We start from the raw sequence: 23,092 nt of genomic DNA, 5'->3' as shown, positions 1-23,092 counted from the left end.
TGCCTCTTAAGTACTATAACCCTGACACCCCCTAGGTGCGTCTTGACTGTGAGCGCCCTCCAACACTTACACGTATGAATACTAGCGCCCACTACAGCGTTAAGCCGCGCATCGATCCTGACGATGACGGCGCGATGCTGACGCGCTGACGATGACTGTATCTGTACATCTCTACAGAGGCATTGTCTTCCTGCTATTATGACCGTGTCACATGACCCTCAGGGTAGCCCCCGGGAGAGGCTCTCTTGTACCTCGCTCAGAGGGTGACACGTGTTAAAGTAGGGCGGTGATAGATTGATGGTGCTATTGTCCATTTAGAAAAATTAATGACTGAAAATTGTTTGACGTAGTCATTGTTAACAGATTTTTCAGAAAATAAATCATAATTACATCGGCTTTTGTTGTGCGCAGCGGTGTGTCCGGTCTGCGGAGGGTGCGTTTCTTGTTAATATTCGTGCGTTTCTTGTTCGCTTTATGACCAAAATCCACGGGAACGGCAGTAGTCATATTAACGAGGGTTCACTGTATATGTTTAAAATAGATTCAAAATAGACTTTATGGTCCCTTTAACGATCATTTAAAGCTACATTACTGGGTCGGTCTGTGGGTGCATCACTTTCCAGTTCATTTCTCTCGTGTGTTAGGTCGTTTTTCTCATCGTTGCCACGGGTGCTATGTGCGAGGCTACATGGATGATTTCTCCTTGTTTGGTCACATGAGGCTACTGGGAAGCTGTGCTGTTCCAGCCCTTCAGGCACCTTCTCTGAGCTTCTGGACCCTATGGTCTTTGCAGATCCTCTTATTTCTAATGTTTTGCTGTTTTTACTGCTCCAGCTCCTGTTGTTCTCTTTCTGACCTAAGCATTCTTCTGTGATCATCATCCAAATCGCCAACCTCAGGTTCATACGCTCACCTTTAAGCTGCTTTTGTTGACAGCTCTCCTATGTTTCCTTTGCTTTTCTATCCACTGTTATGCCAATCCAAGTGTATGCCACTTTTAGATTCTCTAATTGAATTTTGTCATTTACAGTTTCCTAATTTTAGAAAACAATTTTAATTAAGACATAAATAATGTTAAGCTGCAAGGGGGCCTTACTAGTTACCAACTAAAACTTTCCAAAGCAGCATTGTGAAGGCACACTTGCAACCTTGCAGCTTTTCAGTCTATCTTCTCTGGTTACCGATTTTACGGAACAGGCAGTGCACTCTTGGTAGGCATCTTGGTTGAAGGGCACTAATCAGGTTTAGCTCAAAATGAATGAACGTTGCATTGTGGAAAAATCGGGCTATACTTGAAAAAATTTAAACTCCAGCCACAAAGCACTATGCCAGAGGAAAATGGTATCAACTAAAGTATTGTTTTGTTCTGAGGCACTCACGTTAAGTGGCAGTCTCCTAGGGCGCATGACCTATTCAGCACACACACACCATTGTATTCTTTCTTTTGCCTGTCAGTTTACCCATTGGTTTATTTGGTGAAATCTCTGGCATTTTTTGTGATTTTTAGGACATTGAGGTGTTCACAGCTCTCAACATCCTACCTACACTGATTATGACGTACTTTCGTAAATTTGTCAAAAATTGCTTTTCTACTCTGGTTGGAGATTTTGCAGTTGTGTAGTACTTATGAATAGGGCTAGGAAATTTTTGTAGTACAAACTATAGAAATAAGCGGGCATTTTGGAATAGGCAGGCTCAAAAACACCAAAATAGGCAATAAAATGCAGAAAGAGGCATGTTAACCTGATACGCTCTTTGGCTTTCTTGGTGTTTCAGAATGGTCCATCCAGGTATACTTGCTCGTTTAAAGGCTACGTGACCGTAGAAGCTTTGTCTTCTGTCACACGAATGCTGAGGTGTCCTAGAACCACGCTGTCTTAGCTCTGCATCCTCTAAGATCTTGAAAGGCCAAGAAAAGCCAAATCTTTTCATCATATATACATACACACCCTTCTAGCAAACCAAGATACAGAAGGAAACCAAACGCAAAAAAGGAACAAAAGGCTCAAAGACGCAGAAACGAAAAGCAAAATGCAACATTCAGTATGAGCCTGAAAGGTGCACTCGCACTTTCACCTCTAAAAAAAAAGCTGCTATGGCGTGCAAAAATGCTAAAAAAGGCTACAATCAATCAAGTAGAGTGGACAAAAACCTACGCAACCTCCAGAATGACACATTTAAGCGTTTATAGACATTTATAGGAAAATTCCGGGCCCTACTTATCAATATAATTCTCGTTCAGTTTATGAACCGCCCAATCTGTACTGATTTCTTTTTTCTAAAGGACCTTTTTCAAAACTGTGTGCACATGCGCATGACCTTGAGGCGCAGGAGAGGGTTATCTCTGTTTTCATTAGATGGTGCAGTATGGGAATGATAGAAGTGGGGACCAGTGAGGGGACCGCACGAACGGTGCAAGCTCGTCTGTCCCATTTCGAACCGGTTTTGGTCCTTTGTGCTACACACATAGATATCTTTTTGCCCGAGCTGAGCGTGGTTCACTGGGGAGCCAATAGGATACGACGCATATGTGAAAAAGGTCTATTGTTCCGTGCCTTGGTTAAATGTTCCTGTATTAAACTGTGAAGTTGCTAGAATGTAATTCATTGGGTGTATTTACAGCCCACCTGCACTTGTATGAATGTCTGACAAGCTCTTTAACAGGAAGGTGTAACAGTGAAAGAACTGGACTCATTGACCAAGAAGTTTGGATTCCCAGTGGGGGCTGCAACGCTCACTGACGAAGTGGGTATCGACGTGGCTTCGCATATAGCGGATTTCTTGGGAAAGACATATGGAGCTCGCTTTGGAGGAGGTGATCCTGGATTGCTCCAGGACATGGTGGCTGCCGGTTACCTTGGTAAGTGTTACTGAAATGTGTTACTGAGAAAGAACACTGCTACTGTCTGCAAGTCACAAGCTCCCAGCAGATGGAGCAATGCAGCGTAACCATAGAGGTAGTCTACATGGATGACATACAGTTGAACCTCTCAATAACAAACGTCGATTTAACAAAATCCTCTATTTAACGAAGAATTTCCGTTGCACGTACGCGTCCCCATAAATGCCAATGTATTTTTGCGCTCGATTTAACGAAATACATTCATGTGGTCACCTCTATTTCACGAAGTTTCTGGTCGACGAAAGCCTTGTGCACGTGTCTTTCTCCTTCACCACGAAGAAGAGAAGGAGAAACCTTCCCCTCTCCGCTGTCCTCACGCGAGTTTTCGTTGGTTACTTCGGTAGTCACATGCTCTAGGCACTAGCCTGTAGACATGTGCATCGCCGCTGACGGTAATTTTCGGTGTGCTGACGCCGTTTCGAAACCAGCGCGAGAGCCTCTTCACAACTGTTTTCGGACACCAGAACACGCATTGCTGGCCTCTCATGAAGTCTAATTAGCTTTTATTGATGCCGATGACAGTAGGTTGTGGTTTTGTGGCATTTTTTACTTGTGTTTGTTCGCGCCACTGACGCTGACGGTGGTAAAATGGACATGATGCCGCCGCCGTTCAAAGTTTCATCAGCGCAGACGTCTACGTGATATGTACCCATTTCTCATTCCTTTCGGTATTCAATGGAAATAGAAATGGAAATTCAACTCCCGTTCTTTGCGGACGTTGTGAGTGCAAGTGAACCAACCAAGAAACGTCGATACGCGAGCGCGCAGGAGAAAGCAGTAGAGGTCATCTGGAGTTACGAAAGTTATGTATGTTCAGAGCGATTTTGTGCACAAATTGCCTATTACCTAGCATTATGTGGCGAATAAAGCTTGATATTTTGTGCCCTTCTTAGCTTAATACCGGTTTTATGACAAATGGCGTTTAGCGGTACGCGTGGCGCAGGTAGTGGCGGCAGCCATCTTTGTTTCACTTGGCGTGTTCCATTTAACGAATATCTCTATTTAACGAAACAAAGAGCCATCATTTACAAATTCGTTAGATAGAGGTTCAACTCTAGTACTCTGTACAGGAACCGAGCTATGAACAGTAGCAGCAATAGATGAGGGGCCGGAGGACACATTCAAAATAGACACCAGTGCCGATGTTTCAGTGCTGCCGGCACGTCTTTATGACAGTGCTGAGATGACTGAAATGAAGCCACCATCAAAAGTCCTCCTAGGACCTGGCAAAACACACGTTGAGACCTTGGGCCAAGCTATCATGATGACCAAATGACAAGAACACATCATGTCTGATAATGTGTTCATCATTGGAGGACTACAAGAACCACTGCTGGGAAGGCCAGGAATCAGGGCATTGCATATTCATGAATTTCTTGACAAAAGAGCCCTGCAGAAAGCAACATCCTTGATAACTGCTTCAAACTCCTGTCAGGATTTGGCCTCATGAAGACCCCATACAAAATTACACTAATTTCAGGTGTCAAGCCACACGCACAAGGTTACAGATTCCACTTCTCTTCCCTTGGTTTGGAAAGAACTAAGATGGATAGAAAACATAGAGGAGATCAGGCATATTGACAAGGCAGCCGAGTGGTGCGCACCAATGGTTGCAGCAAAGAAACAAAACTGCAAGCTGTGCATCTGTGTAAATCAAATCAAATCAGTCCATTTTTCATTTCACATAGAAACGTGAATGCCAGACACAAAAGGCACAAGCCTGATAAGGCACCTGGCACCAGCACAACTTGTGGGAAATATAAACTGACGCTGCATTACTCATCAACTGAAGTTACATTTCTAGGCAGTGAAATAATCCAAGTCCAATACACGTACAATATTACAAGCACTGCCCTAACAATCAGGAAACCTGTACAACTTAGCCCAACACACATATTGCATAGATCATTTCCTAAATGGCTCTATTCCTGAAACATGTATCAAAACCAAAATTATTGACTGGGGGCTCCGTAGTTTCATAGCTCCATAAACTACTGTGAGCTTGACAAACAAGAAGTCTGAGCGAATCCAAATGACCACCGTAGAAGAGTTTCTCACAAAGCTTATCGGTGCCAAACTATTCAGCAAGCTAGATGTCAGATCCGGATATTGGCAAGCGCCATTGACTGCAGACTTACAGGAATATACTACATTCCTTACGCCTTTCGGTCATTTCCAATTCCACGGACTCCCTTTCGGAATTTTAAAAGTGGCAGAGTTTTTCTTAGCACAAAATGCTCTAAGTACTAGAGGGACTCCCCAGTCTGGCATCTCTGCTAGATGACATCTTCAGAAAAATCCCTAAGAGTGTAACAAAGCGTGACTTGCAAGGAAGTGTATGTTCCGTAACCCAGCGACCAAATTTATGAGCCAGGTGGTTGCAGCACAGGGATTAAGTGTGGATCCACAAAACTCAGAGCCATAAGGAACATGCATACGCCAGAAAATGATTGTGCCGGGGCATGATCAGCCACCTTGTCAAGATGGGATGGTGGGACTGGCAGCTTACCAGGACTGGCAGAACAAATGAAACCCTTCAGAGACCTCCTATGACATGATCTGGCATGATATGGGGAGCAGCCCATGCACAAACCTACCAGTGCATCAAACACCCTCTCACCACACCAGTCTTGGCGCAGTATGATCCACGAGCCAACCATATATTGCCAGTGGACTCATCTACGTATGCATTCGGAACTTTACTTCTGCAGGAACCCAGTGGACATTGACGTCTAGTTACATATGCGTCAAAAGCACTCTCTGAAACAGAACAGTGCTATGTGGAAATTGAAAAGGAGGCACTGACACTACCTTGGGCATCACAGGAAATGAGGGGTTACCCCAGCTGAGCTATTGATGGGCTGTAGGCAGAAGACTAATGTACCTATGGTACCACAATTGGCTATGTCTACAACTCCTATGGTACCAATAAAGTTGCAGCCGATGTGGGTAGATAGAACCTATAGAGTATAGAGATGCCTGGAAGTGCAAAAGACCAAGGTGGCTGATGGCTACAACAAGCGCCATTGATGGATTAATACGAGGTGCTGATGCCCAATATCCACAGGCAGCTTACGGGACAGTGGTGTCGGCTGCATCAACCACATGTATCATGTCACACACATCAAAACCGGGGCTACCATTAGACGTAGAGCCACCTGTAACCAAGATAGTGTGTGCAGGAAGCTCACTGTGTCAGACATTCCCTCAGTAAAGAAGACCAGAAGTGGACGTTTTGTCAAGCCACCTGATTGCTTGCTGCTCTAGGGTAAGGTCATGTTGCTAAAAAAAAGGGCGTGTTGGGACAATTACCAGCTGCTACAAGGGATGGTGCAGGATGAAGACGTGCATGAGCACGAGACAGGGACACAGCATTCTGACCTGCACCTAGAGCAGGACATGTATGACTAAGACCCCTGGTTTTCCGCAATTCTGCGAAATCTTGCACAGTCCGCAATTCATCGCGGAATCCTTCATTTCGCATGGAATTTCGCGAAATCCTTGGTTTCGCACGAAAGTTCTTGGAAATCTGATTGAGTCGAAGGATGCAGTTGGCACAATGTGGACGGTTACTACGACGTGCAGCGTCTCAGGAGCAGTATTGCACGCTCATGCAAAAGACTCATAAACGCATAAAGTCACATAAACGTGCGTACTGCGCACGCTCCCAACTGCTCCAAGGTACACGTGACCCCGGAGAACTGACAGAACTGATGTTCACAACAGTGGCTGTGCACATGACCCCATCTAAGTACTATTGTTTCGCACGGACAGCCTGTGTACCCATATATCTTGTGCCGCATGTTCCTAATACATATTTCCATGCTTCTTGTTTGCTAACGACTGTAACACATGTCCGATATCAAGGTCAAGGACAATTAGGGCTTTGAGAACTTTCGTGAGCAATCTGTCTATGGTGTGAGTCATCTACGAGGGTGGTTCCATAAGTTTCCGGCCCGACCAACTTTTAATAGTCATAGAGACGAAACAAGTGTATCACTTTTCGACATAGTCACCCTTAACTTCGATGCACTTTTGACACCTTTCAACCAGCATTCTTATACCCTCGAAAAAATAGTCCGAAGTTTTGTCCGCAAAATGCTGGAAAACTGCCTCTTGCACCTCACTATCGTTTTGACATCTCCGTCCTCTGAGATCCCTCTTCAAGTTTGCGAACAGGAAGTAGTCACTCGGTGCCAAGTCTGGACTGTAGGGTGGGTGGTGGATTTCCTCGAAGCCGCACTTCTTCAGTGCAGCCTTGGCAACAGAAGCCGTGTGGACAGGGGCATTGTCCTGGAGCAACCGGACACCTCGACTCAACCTGCCGCGCCTCATTTCCTTGATGGCGTCTCACAGTTGATGCAGGAGTGAAGCATAATAAGTCGCTTTCACTGTGGTGTTCCTCTCTTTGGAGTCGATGAGGAGGATCTCGTGACAATCCCAAAATATTGTTGCCATGATCTTTGTGGATTGTGTGACCTTGGCTTTTCTTGGGGGTGCTTCTCCTGGTTTGCGCCATTCCATCGGCTCCTTTTTCGAAAGGGTATCATAGTAGAGCACCCCCTGTGACAATTGACTTCAATATTTCTTCTTCGTTCTCTTGACCGAGCTCCAAAAACTCTTTGGCACAGACGACGCGCTGTTGCTTTTGAACTGACGAGAGAAGTCGTGGCACCCATCTCGCACTGACCTTTTTCATGTGAAGGCCCTCGCCGATGATGCGAAAAATGGTTGTTTTGGAAAGCCCCAAGCCTCTCTGAGATTTCCTTCACCTTCAGATGCCTGTCGCTCAGCACTTCCTCCTCGACAAGAGACAAATTTTCTTGTGTCACCACTTCCACTGGACGACCATCGCGTGGATCATCTTCAATGGACTCTCGCCCCAGTCGAAACTGCTTAGCCCAGTCTCTTACCGTTGTGTACGACGGAGAGGCTTCCCTGTACATGTTGTTCAGTCGCTCTTTAATTTCTTTAGGCGAAAGTCCCTCTTTTGTCAAGAATCTTATCACAGCGCGGTACTCGATTTTTTCCATTTTAACTGAAGAGTGCACCCTGGCTGTTTGAAATGCCGCTCTCCAACCGACAAAAGCATGGAGAGGGTTGAGGGTGGTGCTCCGGCCCTCCAACAGATGGCGCCATGCGTCCTTAATCACATTTTCAAATTCGAGCGCATTTTCTACCTCGGGCCAGAAACTTGTGGAACCACCCTCGTATGTTGTGCATGCTAGGACTGATGCCCGGGCCTTGACTATGCCCGCGGTCCGTTCTCGATTATTCCCTGCCGGGCAGGGGCGGATCCAGACCCTCGGTTTGTCACATATAAAATGATTGTAAGCCCCAAGCCCGAACATTCAATGAGTCGTGTGTGCTCTTGTGCTCATCTCAGCAAGAGCTCAAGTACCGGTTGCATAGAAGTATTCAGCAAAAAGTTTGCAAGTCTACTGAGGGTAGCTGAGGGTCATCAAGTTGTTTTTCACAAGGTGTTCAATGTCATGTTTGCATTATGGGGCTATCTGAAAGCCACATCGCTGGATAATTATGTTGCCCTAATAAGGCAGGAAGGAGTAGAAGAGGAAGAAGCTACCCACGTGGGAGAAAAGCTAGAAAGAGGCAGGCAGCTCAGAAAGTGCAAGATATCCTTGAAAACAGTGAGAGCTGGCAGTTCTTCAAAAGCATGAGGGCTTTGGACCCACTACAGGTCAAGTCTGTCACATGAACTCACTGAATTCAAGAACATTCCAGCCATAGGAAAAGGTCCAAACCTTCTGGTAGAATCTATTGTGATCAAGCATTTGTCAATCGACGAGTTCAGGAAATCCCAGAGTGCTTAACAACGCTTTGAACTGTGGGAGTTTACTAACACAAAAGAAACGGGTGGCCTCCAAACTGTTCTGATTTCACCCCTACCGCTTCATTGTCCACGACATGTCAAGGTCAGCGAAAGCGTAATGTGAAGGATTATTCTTCGTCCCCCGCTCAGCAAGCGCCCAGGATGCAATGCGCGCGCAAGGAGCACTGGGATTTTCTAAACTCGTCTATTCCTATAAACTCTATAGATGCTGAAAGGTGTTTCAGCAGGTATAAAATTATTGTAGGCGACAGACTGCACCCTCTGTCAGAGGAGAACACAAAATGTCGTGTAATGCTGAGCCACAACAGTTCTTTGAATCTGTAATTTGGTAAAATATTTTTTGTTCCCACATTATTCAAGAAAATGAAGTGTTTCTCATTTCAAGCAGCCGTTGATTCTTTGCCGCGGACAATCGTAGAATTTAAAAGACGGTGACGCGGAATTTCGAATTTGCTGCAGCAGAAAACCGGGGGCCATATGTATGATGTGCATACATGAACCTCGTTTAGGGTTTATCCAAGTAATGTGTTTGTATGAAGTACACATCTTGCACAATATCTACATTCTCTCCTGCCAGGAAAGAAGAGCTCCTCTCCATTGTGGCGCTGCCATGCTGGAGTGCAGGCCTGTTGTTTGAACTACCAAGCGCTTTCCCCTATTCATGTACACAACTTTGGTGGGACCTGGGCGTCAGTTTGAATTACCCAGAAGTTCGAATGTGATTGCACCGTGTTGAAGATAATGATAAATGGGCTTGGCAGTTTTGTGTTCCCCAGTTCTGGCAAAGGCAAGCTTTGCAATGTGGTCACATCATATTTATTTGACTAGGGCTTTGATTTCGTGACACTTGAAACACCCTTCTTGCTGTTTAATGTCACTTTAGTGGTATTCTACAGATCATATGTCTGTACAGTACTGTGTCCTCACTCGAGACGTGTTTGCCTGAATGATAGAGTATTTTTCATCATTTCATCAGTGCAGTAAATATAATCAAATTCTTTGAAGGATTTCTGCAAGTCTTTTTTTTTTCTTTTTGGCAATTTTGCTCTTGCAGTAACAGTTTTCCCCACTGCTCGCTGTTTTATTTTCATTGCACGCACGTTTGACATCCTACACAAGGACGGAAGTCTGGCAAAGGCTGCTACTTGTACACACCAGGAGTCAAAGACAGGCCTGTTAATCCTGGGGCAGAAGAAATCCTCCGGAAGTACACAGTGCCCAAAGTCTTAGAGTAAGTCCCTTACACAGGAATACAGTAACAACTAAATACTATACCCACTGAAAATATTGCTTTTTCAGGAATACTGTTGAGGAACTGCAAATGCGTCTAGCCACACGTTTCATCAACGAGGCCATTCTATGTCTACAAGAAGGCGTCTTAGCCACACCAGTAAGTAGCAAGACACCTGGATAAATAACAAACGAATGAGGCAAACATACATAGATAATCTTGGTATGGTCTGCACCTTCAAAAATGCAGTATCACCCAATTTCTAGCACAATTATTGTTAATACGTATCCAGAAATATGTGGCCTCCTGTGCTAAATTGGGCCACCCAGGTCAGGAGACACAATTTGTGTCTGCTGCTTTCTGTTACAGAAAACTATACTATACCATTCTGCAGCATATGTGGAGTCAAACGTTTTCAGGCTCAATTTTTGTCAAAATTCAGTGTGGAAAAATCGTGTGCTACAGTAGACTTCCATTAATATGACTTCTGATAATTCATTTTTCACTTAATGGGATCAAATTTGAAAGTACCATCAAATGCCCATATGTTTCTATTGATAAAAATGTTTCTTTTGAACGTGAAATCAGGCCACATCTTACAATCAATAGATGTGTCCATGAGCCAGCCACCTGTGTCTCCCATGTTGACACACCAAAAGAAAGTTCACCCTAGAGCTCCGCTGGCAGATGGCAACTGAATAATACCGATATCTATTTGGTGGCAGTAATGGAGTTTTAGACAAGACCAGTGTTTTATACAGTCAGCTGGATGCTGGCATTGCATCAGCACAGCCAATAGCAAGTCAGTCTCTGTGTGTGTCTGTACATAATTTGTTGTGTGGTCAGCGTCAATGTTGTATTCCTGTCGCCTGCAAGATGTGTTTGTACCAACCCTTCCAGCTTATTCTAAATGTAGCACTGTAGTTGTGTGGGGTAGTTGGTAACGTGACGGCGAAGACATGGCACAGCAAATAGGACTAGGGACAAACACATGGGAAAAAAGAACATGACGACTGCAAACTCACGCCGTGAAATTTATTGACAGAGAACACAGAAGGACGAAAAAGAGGAAGGGGAAAGGATAAAAATGTTACGTATGTACGAGAAACCTGATCACTCCTTTTCGTATAAGCAGCCACATCCATGTGACGTGTTCAAATACCTTAACTCGGAAGGCAAGCCCGCCACATTGTCGGGGGGCGAGAAAGAAACGTCTCCTTTCTCGTTTTTTTTTTTTTTTTTCTGTTTTTACCGCATCAGCTGTTATGTGCAGACCCACCACTGATCGTGTGGTCCGCTTAGCTCTAAACTAAATGGCTGGAGGGGAGCGTGGAGAGGGGCCATCACGCCACAGCGCCGGAGCGGGGCTGGTTTGGAGCGATCATTTGGAGCATCCTCCCCCAGTGATCGCTGGGATGGGTTGCTCCAAGGCTGTGAAAGCACCCGAGCAAGCGGCGGCTGCGCAGTCCAGCCAACTGAAAGATCTTGTACAGCGGAAGCTAGATGTTCACGCCATGCGTGCAGGATAAACCCCGAGAAAGCAGTAAAAGTTGATGTCAGGGGTGCAGGGTCTGCATTGGGGTGCACCTCAGCGGCAAGAACCGCACTGCCGGAATTGCCATTTACTTGCGTGCTGCTGTGTGCTACACTACTCAAAGTGCCCGTCTGTGAACATTACATCAGAGAGGTTTGCACAGTAGTGTTCTTCGTCTTTTTATGTTCTTTGTGGGTTCTGCATATAATGCGTCCTACTAAAACAGTGTTCCAAATCACAGCTTCCATTTGGAAGGCTGATTACAGTGAAACCCGCGTATAACGATATTGACGGTAATCGCGAATTCCATCGTTGTACGGGGCACATCGTTAAACGAGGGCTGACCTAAATAGCGCGTCCCCGTCGCGCGCCACCCCGCGTGTAGCGAAAGAAAAAGAAACAGATGCTAAAAAAAACTCGAAGCTGTATGACATTGCACTGGCTTGGGAAAACAGCGACCAGAACTCGTGGAGGGAACCAGGGAACATATCAGGACAACTTCTGGCAACACTACACGTCACCATTCCGCAAGTCGGCTTCACCTAACGCCTGCGTGCTTTAGGAGAAGCTCGCTTTAGAACCCTGTCGCGCGACTCGCGGGTGGAAAGCACGTGCTAGGCCTTTTGAGTCATCTCGCGAATTTGAGCAGCATTGGCCAAATACGGAGACACAAAGGCGTTACCACCTACCTTTTTCACTGACAGTATTGGAAAATGAACAGTCGCTGTCTATTTTCTTGCCTCAATTTTTATTTTTTTTTAATTCTTTTGATGTGAATTTCGGACGATACGATTTTTTTTTTTCGCTACCCCGTGAGGTTCGTATAATCGAGATTCTACTGTATCTTATCGCGGCGAAAATTGCGGTGAGGTTATGCGCACGGGACAGCGTCCAACATCGTTATACGAGTTCTCAGAACCGCGGTTTCCATCGCTGTACGCGGGTCGTTTCCCCATAGAAACAATGTATATTTTTACAGTAAAATCATGCACCATCGTTTTACGAGGGATATCGTTATACGCGATATCGCTATCCGCGGGTTTTACTGTAATGCCAATGCTGCAGAATCAAGATTTAGGTAACTGACTGATGCAGGCTTCCATTAGTCGAGCACTCGAAGTCATCACTTGAGAGAGGAACCTCGCGTGTGCGCCGTCCAAACCCTCATTTTAGTTCCTCACTGCAATTCATGACTAGGGCAACCAGTTCTTTGTAGTTTTCAAGATCACTTGTCATGGAATGTCTCCTGGAATGGAATGTCTGTAGAAGACTTACCAACCGCAGCAGCTCTTTTCCAAATTCTACACTATCCACACTATCTACGCCGCAGGCCACAGGCTCGTTCTCCAGTGGGTTCCAGCCCATTGTGGTGTCGTGGGGAACGAGCAGGCCGACAGCGCCGCAGAAGCAGCACTCTCGTCTCGGAACCGGACCCGTATTGTTCTGCTCAGAGGAGACCGCCGTTCAATTCTGCGACGTCTAGTGACACCCCTGGCTTCCCGCCAACGGACAACCGACATTCTTCCCCCCTCTATGTTGAACAGAGTTGATCCCATGCTCGCTTTCCGCATGCCACGAAACACATCTCGTCAGGATGCTGCATTAATCCACCGCATGCGCCTCGATGTGGCCTTTACAGCTCAGTGGCGTTACCGCTTAAGACAAATTGATTCTCCCACCTGTTGCCACTGTGGTGCTCTTGAGGATCTGGAGCACATTCTTCTTCATTGCCCTCACTACGAACCTTCCCGAATCACACTCTCCGAGTCTCTCCGTCAGCTGGACTCTGGCCCTTTCTCCCTACCGAAATTGCTTGGTCCCTGGCCCAATCCAGCCCAGCAACGCTCTGCGCTCAAAGCTCTTCTGACATTTCTGGACACCATCGGACTTCGATCGTTATTGTAAAGGGGCTCGTTATTTTATTCCCCCCATTCCACCAAGCACTGGGGTAGAGTATCGCCTGTTGCGATGAAACTCCCCACTCTCCAAGACCGAAAATAAAGTTGTTGTTGTTTTCCAAATTTCAGTCAAGAGCTGGCCTGAGATTTTCCCTCACCCTCGCGCCCCCCGCCCACCCGGAGCGCGCCAATGGGAGGACGCGTGGGTGGTGTCGGCTGAGTGCCATCTGGGGGCAGAGGTTCGAACGTAGACGGGGACTTACTTTTGGCGATGTTACATCCACTGGGTCGTTCCTGAGTTGGCCCGTGAGATGGCGCTGCTCGATCTGTGTGAACCTAGGGATGCGCGTTCCTTGTAGGGTTGCCACCTTTCGTAGTGAAAAATACCGGCTGAGGGAGAGGAGGCGGAATAGAGGGAAAGGGGAAAGGTTTGTGGGAAAGGGAAAGTGGGTGAGGATGGGTGAGCACGAAGAGAGAGAAAGAGCGGGCGTGCTCGCTCAAGATTATTCGAAAAAACATAAGTTGCTGTTTGCAGAAATTGCTAAAAACAGGCACGAACGGTACACTGGATCGTATTGGAGCAACCGGATTGGACTATCATTTACTTTGAAAAACGCATCGATGCACGCAAATCCTTCTTTGCAGGAGGAGATCTCATCATGGCTGTATACGGCCTAAGTTCTTCCTGGCTCGACACAACCTGCAATAGCATTTCACAACCACTGATGTTGTCCCCTCCGAACACAAGACTTAAAGTATAGTAATAATAATAATGAATAACTAAGAAAACGGCTGGTGATTGCGGAGTTGGGTCTGTGCTCCAGATTTGTTCAAGCTCTAGTGAAATGTTGAAGTGAAAACCTCGCAAGAGCCCCTGTGAAATGTCTTGAGCCACAAATACCGGCAAAAGGCTGCCGGTATCACCTTCCTACCGACAACCGGCAGAGCGAGCAAATAACCGGCCGTGCCGGTATAATACCGGCCTGGTGGCAACCCTTGTTCCTTGTGACCGCGAAATTGGTCGGAGATAAGTACTGAGTCATGATCCCATTTCTGTCTCTCTTTTTTTTTTCTTCTTTTTCTGTTTTCGTGGAATGAATTGACGGATTTTGACGGCTCCTGTGTTCGCTTGTTTTTGCTTTTAATAAACGTTTTATGATAGGCGTCCTTGAGCGATGCCCGCGTTTGTTTTTGTTTTTGCTTTCAATAAACGTTTTATGATAGGCGTCCTTGAGCGATGCCCGCGTTTGTTTTTGCTTTTAATGAACGTTTTATGATGGCTTGATTCATTACCTGTTGTTGCGCGCGGACTAACATATCCGTGGCAAGTTTTCGACGTCCTTGAGCGATGACCGTGTTTGTTTGTTCATTTGTTTTTGCTTTTAATGAACGTTTTATGATGGCTTGATTCATTGCCTGTTAGGCGCAGACTTCGGATGGCGCGTTTGCGGCGTCCTTGGGCGATGCGCGCGTTTGTTTGTTTTAATAAATATATGGAACACGCGTTGTTAGAGTGATCTTGATAAGACGTCCGCGGAATCGTTGCACCCGTGTTTGGGTGATAGTAGGGCGTTCTTTGGCGTGTGTGTGTGTGCCTTTCCTTTTATTGAGCATGTCATGCGATTCGTGTGCGATGCGCTGTGGACCGGGACATGGGAAGTGAGAGGTATACCCCGTTTTTGTTTCTTTGTTGTTTCGCGGGACAATGCGTCATTATGGACTGTTTCCCTCTGCGTTTTTTTTTCCTCTGTTTCATACCCCCTTTTTCTCTTCACTGCGTCATGCGACACGTGTTGTTACGAAAGGAATTTGATGATATGCCATGCCCGTGCTGTTTTCGTGCGCATGTTTAGATAATGCCGACAGAAGACTCTGGTTCTTCTCCCCCTTTTACTGAACATGATGCTACACATGTTGTTGCAGAAGGACTTTGACGAGACGCCCAGGCCGTTTTTGTGCGTATGTTTGGTAATGCTGGCTAATGACGAAAGAAGACTACTTTTTCGGTGGTTTCTTTCATTAAACTTTTGGTGGCACCGTACCGCTGTCAATCAACTGGGTGCGCATCATCTTTCTACGTGAAACCAGGAGACACATATGCAACTGACCACAGTAGGCTGCGAAATTAATGCAGATGACATTTATTGCAAGGAACTGCATGGACAGGCTTTTGTTGGCGATGACAACAGTACATGTGGTCGAGGGCGGTCCTCTGAAACCCGTGCCGTAATGCCTCGGTAGTGGAGTACACTGTTGTTTTTATATGGTGTACATTTGGTCAAAAGCCATTTGATCAAACGCCATTTGATTGAAACGGTAGCGGTCGTTCGATCGATTTTTTTATTGGTTCGCTTAAAGGCATTGGTGTACCAAAAAGAAAAACAAAAGAAAGTGTCAGTTTTAGATGCTGTTATCCTAAGGAATATTTAACTTTGTGTAATACGCTTGCCCATAAACACATTCCTCATCCTAACCCACTTCTTCGCATCCAGAAAGCGGTCCAAGGGCCTGGTTTGTTCACCCTCTCCCGTTCGACAACTTGATAGGTTTTTCCTCTCTGACAGATAGTGACTAAAAATGGCATACATGCCTTTCACCCCTAGTCCCCCAACACTTTGTCAAATAATAAACAACTTTGACAAATAAATAAATAAATGACATTTGTGAATGGTTTATTCGCGTCAAACGTGGACAAATTTTATCAATTTATTATTAATGTTTGTAGTCAATAACTGACATTGTATAGGAGAAAGAACAGTTTTAGTTTATTTACTTTGCACCTATGTGCAAGTGAATCTAAGTTTGGTTCTTGCAACATACATGGAACCGAAGAAGTCCCTCAAAACCCAGACAGTATAAGCCAGGGAGCTGATCTTTGTACTTTGTCTACTTTTTCCTTCTTTTCCTTTCTTTTTCTTTTTTTTATTGCTTGCATGTGTAAGGATCCCAGACTGCAGATGCATACTCTAACCAAGGTTGAACTAAGGTTTTATATGGCTGTTAATTTAATATCATTATTTTGTACCATAGCGAAACTTCCTTCTTAGCATCCAGACTTTGAGTGGCTTTCGCGCACATATGGCTATCCCATTTCAGATGGTTCGCTTTAAATTGGTTGCCAGCAATGAAAAGGGTGCCCAGAAGAGGCACATACTATCGGCTGCTCGCAACCTGAGGCCATTTGCTTCAATATCTGTCCTACGGTTCGTCAGACTCTTCCTCATTGTTCTATTCAGCTGTGCTGTTCGTGAATGACAAAGGTCTGCAAATAACCAGAGGTCTTCCCTGTTTAGTTTAAAAAAAAGAGAAAAAAAAGAAGAAGCAGAGGACACTGATTGCCTGCTTCCGTATGCTACAGTCAAAAGTTACAGAAAAGAGGTGCTAAGGACACGCTGCGAGGTTTGAACTCCCTTCGAACAAACGAAGTCGACCAACCGGCTTTCGATCAAATGCCGTCGACCAACCGGTGTTCGATCAAACGGCTTTGATCAAACGGAGTTCGAACAAATGGGCGGACACCGGAGTGGTCATACGGAATGGCCCGATATGGATCACGCGTCGCATGCCGATATCCCGTAAGCCGAACCCCTCCCAACCGTTTTATAACCACCGGCTTAGTGCCGATATCACGATGTTGGAAATCAGTGCTTTGTCGGCGGATAAGTGAGTGACAGAGGACGAAGCATCAGGGATAAAACGTGAAATTTAATTCAGTTAACTTCCCCGCACACAAACTGCTTTGGGATCATGTATCAGCGTCAGCCACAGCTATATATACAGGGTGTCCCAGAAAATGTGTCATTGAATTATAATAAAAAAACTACGCCACCTAGAATCATGCGGTCAACAGCATTTGTTCTTATTATGTTTTTGCCACCTCATAATGTGAATGTCATGTACTCCAAGTTTAATTATGTAAATTTTTGCGAGCTTAAGTCGGAAATTTGCCTAGTGAAGGTCACTTTTTTACCCCACCAATGTGAAGATCGTGTCTAATTTAGTCAAATTAATGACAATTGACAGGGATATTCAGGAGCTATCCCATCGGAAAAAATAGCCGAATATCATGCTTTTCGGAGCACCGGACCATAACGCGCGATGACTTTTTGAGCGCAATCGCTCTCAGTGTGACGAAAGGAGGTTCCGAAGCCAGCCCACAGAGTGATAGTAGAAAAAGTAACAGTTCCTAAAATTGGGAGTGGGAAAGCCTTATCCCAGCGAAAGTCGGACGTGATAAGCCATGCCTGTTTTATCTCTTTCTGCGACGTCGGGGAGGGCTGGGTTTCCAACCTCCTTTCGTCGGACTGACAAAGACTGCACTGAAAAATTCATTGTGTGCTATTCTGTGCGACCTCCGTAGAGCACGATAGTATTCGGCTATTTTTTCCAATGGGATAGCTCCTGAATATCCCTGTCAATTGTCATTAATTTGACTAAGTTAGACACGCTCTTCACATTGGTGGGGTAAAAAAGTGACCTTTACTAGGCAAATTTCCGACTTAAGCTCGCAAAAATTTACATAATTAAACTTACGCTACACGACATTCACATGAGGAGGTGGCAAAAGCCCAGTAAGAACAAATGCCATTGACCGCATGACTCTAGGTGGTGTAGTTTTTTTATTATAATTCAATGACACATTTTTTGGGACACCCTGTAGGTTGGCACACTGCTAACGCATGTGCTTTGCTACATTCAGGATATGATTGCGCGAATACTGTAAAACCCTTTATTTTTGCTCGCCCTTAATTTTCGCGAATTTTAAGTGCGCGCAAAAATTTCCATTTGTGAATTGATCTTGGCCCGCGTTCCCTCGTCGTATGCCCCGTAGGGTTTCTGTCGCTTGGTTTCTTTTCTGTCTCGCTGAAGATATGTAGCAGGGCATTGCTGTTGACTGATATGCAGGCTTCCTGGTCAGACAGCGTTACATAGGACTAAGAGTCCGGGAGGGAGACGCCCACGTTTGTTGGCTTAAACCACCGGTACAGGCTCATCTGAGATGTGTACATGCCGGCTGTCAAATGTGAGAGACGTGGAATTATCCAGGCGGCATAAAGCACTTGGCTCCAAGGAGGAATAATGGGGAAGGCTGCGCTTCTGGGTCAAAGAATTATCTTTTCACAAGAAGAGTCAACAGACGTGACCTCCGGAATCCGGTTTGAGTAACTCACCCACAATTCGCGAAATTTAGTGGTCGTGAACATGGTCCATGCCCCCGATTCACGAACAATTAGGGACACGAAAAAAAAAAGGGTTTTACAGTATTTGCATTGTTGCAATTGCGAACAACTGCAAAACACGCCTTCGCCAAGAACCTAAAGTGCCGATAAACTGATTCTAACATAACAACAACAATAATAACGTCTAAAATGCTAATACGCCAATTCTAACATCTATAATATCCACACGATAATTCTAATCTGACCTAACATCTAAAATGGGGGCAAATTGATTCTAACGGTGTGTTCCGACGGACAATTGTCTGGTGAGCAACTGTCCGGTGGCGTTCCATGAAACGGAATTGTATAAAATGGCATCGATGAAACGTCGTTCGACGAACCGGCGTTCGATGAAATGGGCGGACACCCGATAGGCTTGCATTGTTTTTCTCAGTGCGCCGTGGTACGCAAGAGGCAAATAGGCACATCCCAAACTAACGAAATCATAACAGACATCAGTCCAGCGTCCTTACGGTCCAGCACGTACATCAAGTGTACTACAGGAACTCACGGCAACAGATATGTACAAAGACAAACACTTATACCTTATAACTTTGATTTTTTGCAGAAAACATCGGAGGGAGTTATAAAGTTTGAGATAGGACGAGCTCAGAAAGAACACAACTAGGCACGTGCTATACTTGAGCATACAATGGAACCAAGAATTCGTTCTCCTCTTTCCTCTTAAGCCATTCTGACCTCTTATCTTTGCACAACAAACTTTTTGTCACTGAACTTTGTGTTGTGAAGTCCGTCTTTGGGTCGCTCAGTGAATGCGGATTATTCTCCTACAAGGAGAAAAGAGCGGTCAAAACGCCGAAAATGGTGGGTGGTTTACGCGGAACCGGCGCTTTCTTTGTTTCAGTATCTCTTCAGCTTCTAGACCTTGGCAGCGTAGCGAATTGTAGTCCATCGTTTCCGGTCTGAACTGGTGACTTGCAATGGCTTATATGCCCGCAGTGTTCTTGAACATTCCATCCCACACAGTCGAAAGAAAGGAATGTCAGGCCATTGCCCGACCCTGCAATGGAAGGTCAGGAAGACTGTCATACGTAAACATACGCACGAAAACGGCACGGGCATGGCATCTCATCAAATTCATTTCGTAACAACACGTGTCGCATGGCGCAGTGAAGAGAAAAAGGGGGTATGAAACAGAGGGGAAAAAAACGCAGAAGGAAACAGTCCATAATGACGCATTGTCCCGCGAAACGATAAAGAAACAAAAACGGGGTATACCTCTCACCGCCCGTGTCCCGGTCCACAGCGCATCGCACACGAATCGCATGACATGCTCAATAAAAGGGAAGGCACACACACACACGCCAAAGAACGCCCTACTATCACCCAAACACGGGCGCAACGGTTCCGCGGACGTCTCCACGGATATGTTCATAGTCCGCGAGCAACAACAGGATTTGAATCAAGCCATCATAAAAAGCAAAAACAAGCAAACAAACAAACGCGGGCATCGTTCAAGGAAGCCTATCATAAAACGTTTATTAAAAGCAAAAACAAGCCATCATAAAACGTTTATTAAAAGCAAAAACAAGCCATCAGAAAACGTTCATTAAAAGCAAAAACAAACAAACAAATGCGGGCATCGCTCAAGGACGCCGATCATGAAACGTTTATTAAAAGCAAAAACAAGCGAACACAGGAGCCATCAAAATCCGTCAATGCATTCCACGAAAACAGAAATAGAAGAAGAAGAAAAAAAAAAGAGAGACAGAAATGGGATCATGACTCAGTACTTATCGCCGACCATTTTCGTGGTCCCAAGGAACGCGCGTCCCTAGGTTCACAGATCGAGCAGCGCCATCTCACGGGCCAACTCAGGGCCGTGGTGGATGGAACGACCCAGTGGATGTAGCATCGCAAAAAGCACGTCCCCGTCTACGTTCGAACCCCTGCCCCCAGATGGCACTCAGCCGACGCTGCCAACGCGTCCTCCCAGAATTTCCAGCGGCCGGTAAACAACATGAAAATCGAGAAGCGAGATTCCATTTTTCATTAAAAAAACAACTTTTCAATGCATTTTCAAGAGCCTTAGCTTTCATGAGCACCAAACGCTGTGCATTTTTCCACACATATCTGACGGGGATGAGATGCACGGCATATGACTTTGAAGGCGCTAGTGAGAAGTAGAGGAGATTGCTCCCTCTTCACATCGTTCTGTCGTGCTCAAGGTTTCTTCTGGTTTGCTGCGTGCTGTGATGGTGTATGCGGTTCCAGGACACGTTTTGATGAGGGAAAGGCGCACGGCTTAAGTCAAAGTAGCACATGCTCAACCGATTTCGTTCTCTTGCAAAACCTCCTTGCCAAGTACTGTGCCTTCCGAAATGTGAGTTCACTGACTGTTGTATGTCACCACTAAACACGTGTCAACGAATTATCCGTAGACGAGGCCCATTCTAATGGACAATGCGATTTCGATAGTGAGAATGACTACGTCACTGGATAACGAGCAATGGATGAAGTCGTCAATTTCAAAAGGTTAGGAGCCTCACGTGGTATCGGCAGTTGTCTTGTCCTTGGAAATGCTTTTGTGCACTCCACAAACGTGCATGTTCAGCGGCGTTCTACTTGTACTATTATACCTCGTTGACGTAATCCCGACCAGCGATACGCTGATGGAACAATCAGATTTCATGTTCCTGTCAATGTCGCTATGAACGGGCTCGACTGTATTGTGGTAGTAACACACTCGCGAGTTGTTTAACTGCTGTGGTTGATTCAGCACATCAAGGATATTTGTGCCCAGTGGGATGGCCGAGCGTGTTGGGCGTCCCTCTCATTGGTGGTAACTAAGGTTGTGCTGACGACTGGGCAGTGGTGGGTTTGAATCCTACCACCGGCTGTGCTGTGTGAAGTTTTTTCATGGGTTTTCCGAAGACTTTCCAGACAAATGTCGGCACAGTTCCCCATGAAGTCGGCCCAGGACGCATACTGACCCCGCTGTCTCCCACTCCTTCCTGCTCTCCTCCCTCCTGCTCTCCTCCCTCCATATGTCCACATCTGTACGCTGCTCATAGCCAAAGTTCCTTCGCGGCGCTAACACGGAATAAAAACAAAAAAGGATATTTGTGCCTTTTACGCAACTCCTGTCTCTTCCTCGACAACAAAACCTGTCAGCTTCTGCAGCTTAGCCAGGCTCCAACAGCTCCCCATAGAGCCCATAGTTTGAGATAATTGACACAGCACTGGGCACACGACCAATGAGAGTGCAACGTTGTAGAAATCATGCAATGCCAATCGGCCAATCAGGAGCCTTAACTTTGAATGACCTTTCGGCCGGTTCTGGCTACCATCGACATCTGCCGGATTTAACGCCTACCGCCCTTACAGGATATTCAAAATAACTGAAGCTTCTTTTGGCTAAAATAAATATTTATTTGATACAAAGCACTGATTCAAAGATCTGATACATGCGTGCACTGTGAATACAAAGTCCACTGCGTTGTTGACGCACTGTAACTAAGTTCGAACTTGAAGCAAAACGAACACAGCCCTCAAAATCCGACACGGCCCAAGCGTGTTCTTCACTCTCCAACCGCTCCAGCTCACGAAGCATTCCATTTCGGGAGTTGATATAGACTGTTCATGGGATAATAGTCGTGTCCAAAAAACAGCACAACACACGTTAAGTCACATCGACGCATGAATAAACCAGCAAACACCTCTACAAACTGTTCTGCGATTGACATCACTGAAACACGGATCACAAGAGGACGCCGTGCCAGCCGATTTTATGATGAGCATCTTCTTTCGTTGCTTGCAGAGCGGAAGGCACTTGTGTGGCACGTAATCGTAATCCTGTCTTTGTTGTCAGCCCTCAAAATCAACGGTGCCCGAACGCGTTCTTCACTCTCCAACCGCTCCAACCCACGAAGCATTCCAGTTCCGTAGTTGATGATAGACTGGACGTGGGATAACAGTCGTGTCCAGGAACAGCACAACACGCGTAGAATCACAAACTGTTCTGCCGATTGACATCACCGAAACACAGAACACAAGAGGATGGACGCCGTGCCGGCTGATGCGAGCTATTTCGAAACTATGCTGAAACGGCCGCCGGCGTCGGGACGCTGCACGCACATACGCGCGTACAAAATGCGATTTCAAAACATTGTAGACCAATCGGAGTGCGCGCACATTCTGGGCCAATGAGCTTGCAACGTTGTAGATTGGCGTAGTGGTACATACTCCACAGCCGCATCCTCGGTTACCTGAGGAGGACTGGCTTAGTGTTGCCCCCGCTGTGGCTCTCAGCAACTTCTGTTAGATCACATTTGAAGTATTCTTTAGGGCAGGGGTTCTCAAACCCCCGTACATTTGCGGGCAAACTGGAGGAACCCCCGCACTCATGCACACATACATACACAATGAAGAAGAACACACAATAGAATTTTTGCATTGTTAAGCAAGAAAACTTGAAAGTTTTGCAAACACAAAAC

At 45.8% G+C, this 23,092-nt stretch overlaps 1 protein-coding gene across 2 annotated transcripts in view; it reads left to right on the top strand.

Annotated features, from left to right (window-relative positions):
* The window catches only part of LOC135396502 (trifunctional enzyme subunit alpha, mitochondrial-like), a 54,797-nt gene that overhangs the window by 29,161 nt on the left and 2,544 nt on the right, over positions 1 to 23,092 (top strand). For both annotated transcript variants that reach the window (XM_064627513.1, XM_064627514.1), the window contains exons 14-16: positions 2,665 to 2,860; positions 9,873 to 9,984; positions 10,053 to 10,143. In XM_064627513.1, the coding sequence (XP_064483583.1) occupies positions 2,665 to 2,860; positions 9,873 to 9,984; positions 10,053 to 10,143 (399 nt within the window). The remainder of the gene's footprint in view (positions 1 to 2,664; positions 2,861 to 9,872; positions 9,985 to 10,052; positions 10,144 to 23,092) is intronic.

The sequence above is a fragment of the Ornithodoros turicata genome, chromosome 6 (genome assembly GCF_037126465.1).
Source record: "Ornithodoros turicata isolate Travis chromosome 6, ASM3712646v1, whole genome shotgun sequence".
Classification (NCBI taxonomy): Eukaryota; Metazoa; Arthropoda; class Arachnida; order Ixodida; family Argasidae; genus Ornithodoros; species Ornithodoros turicata.
This window is presented reverse-complemented; position numbering and strand designations above follow the sequence as displayed.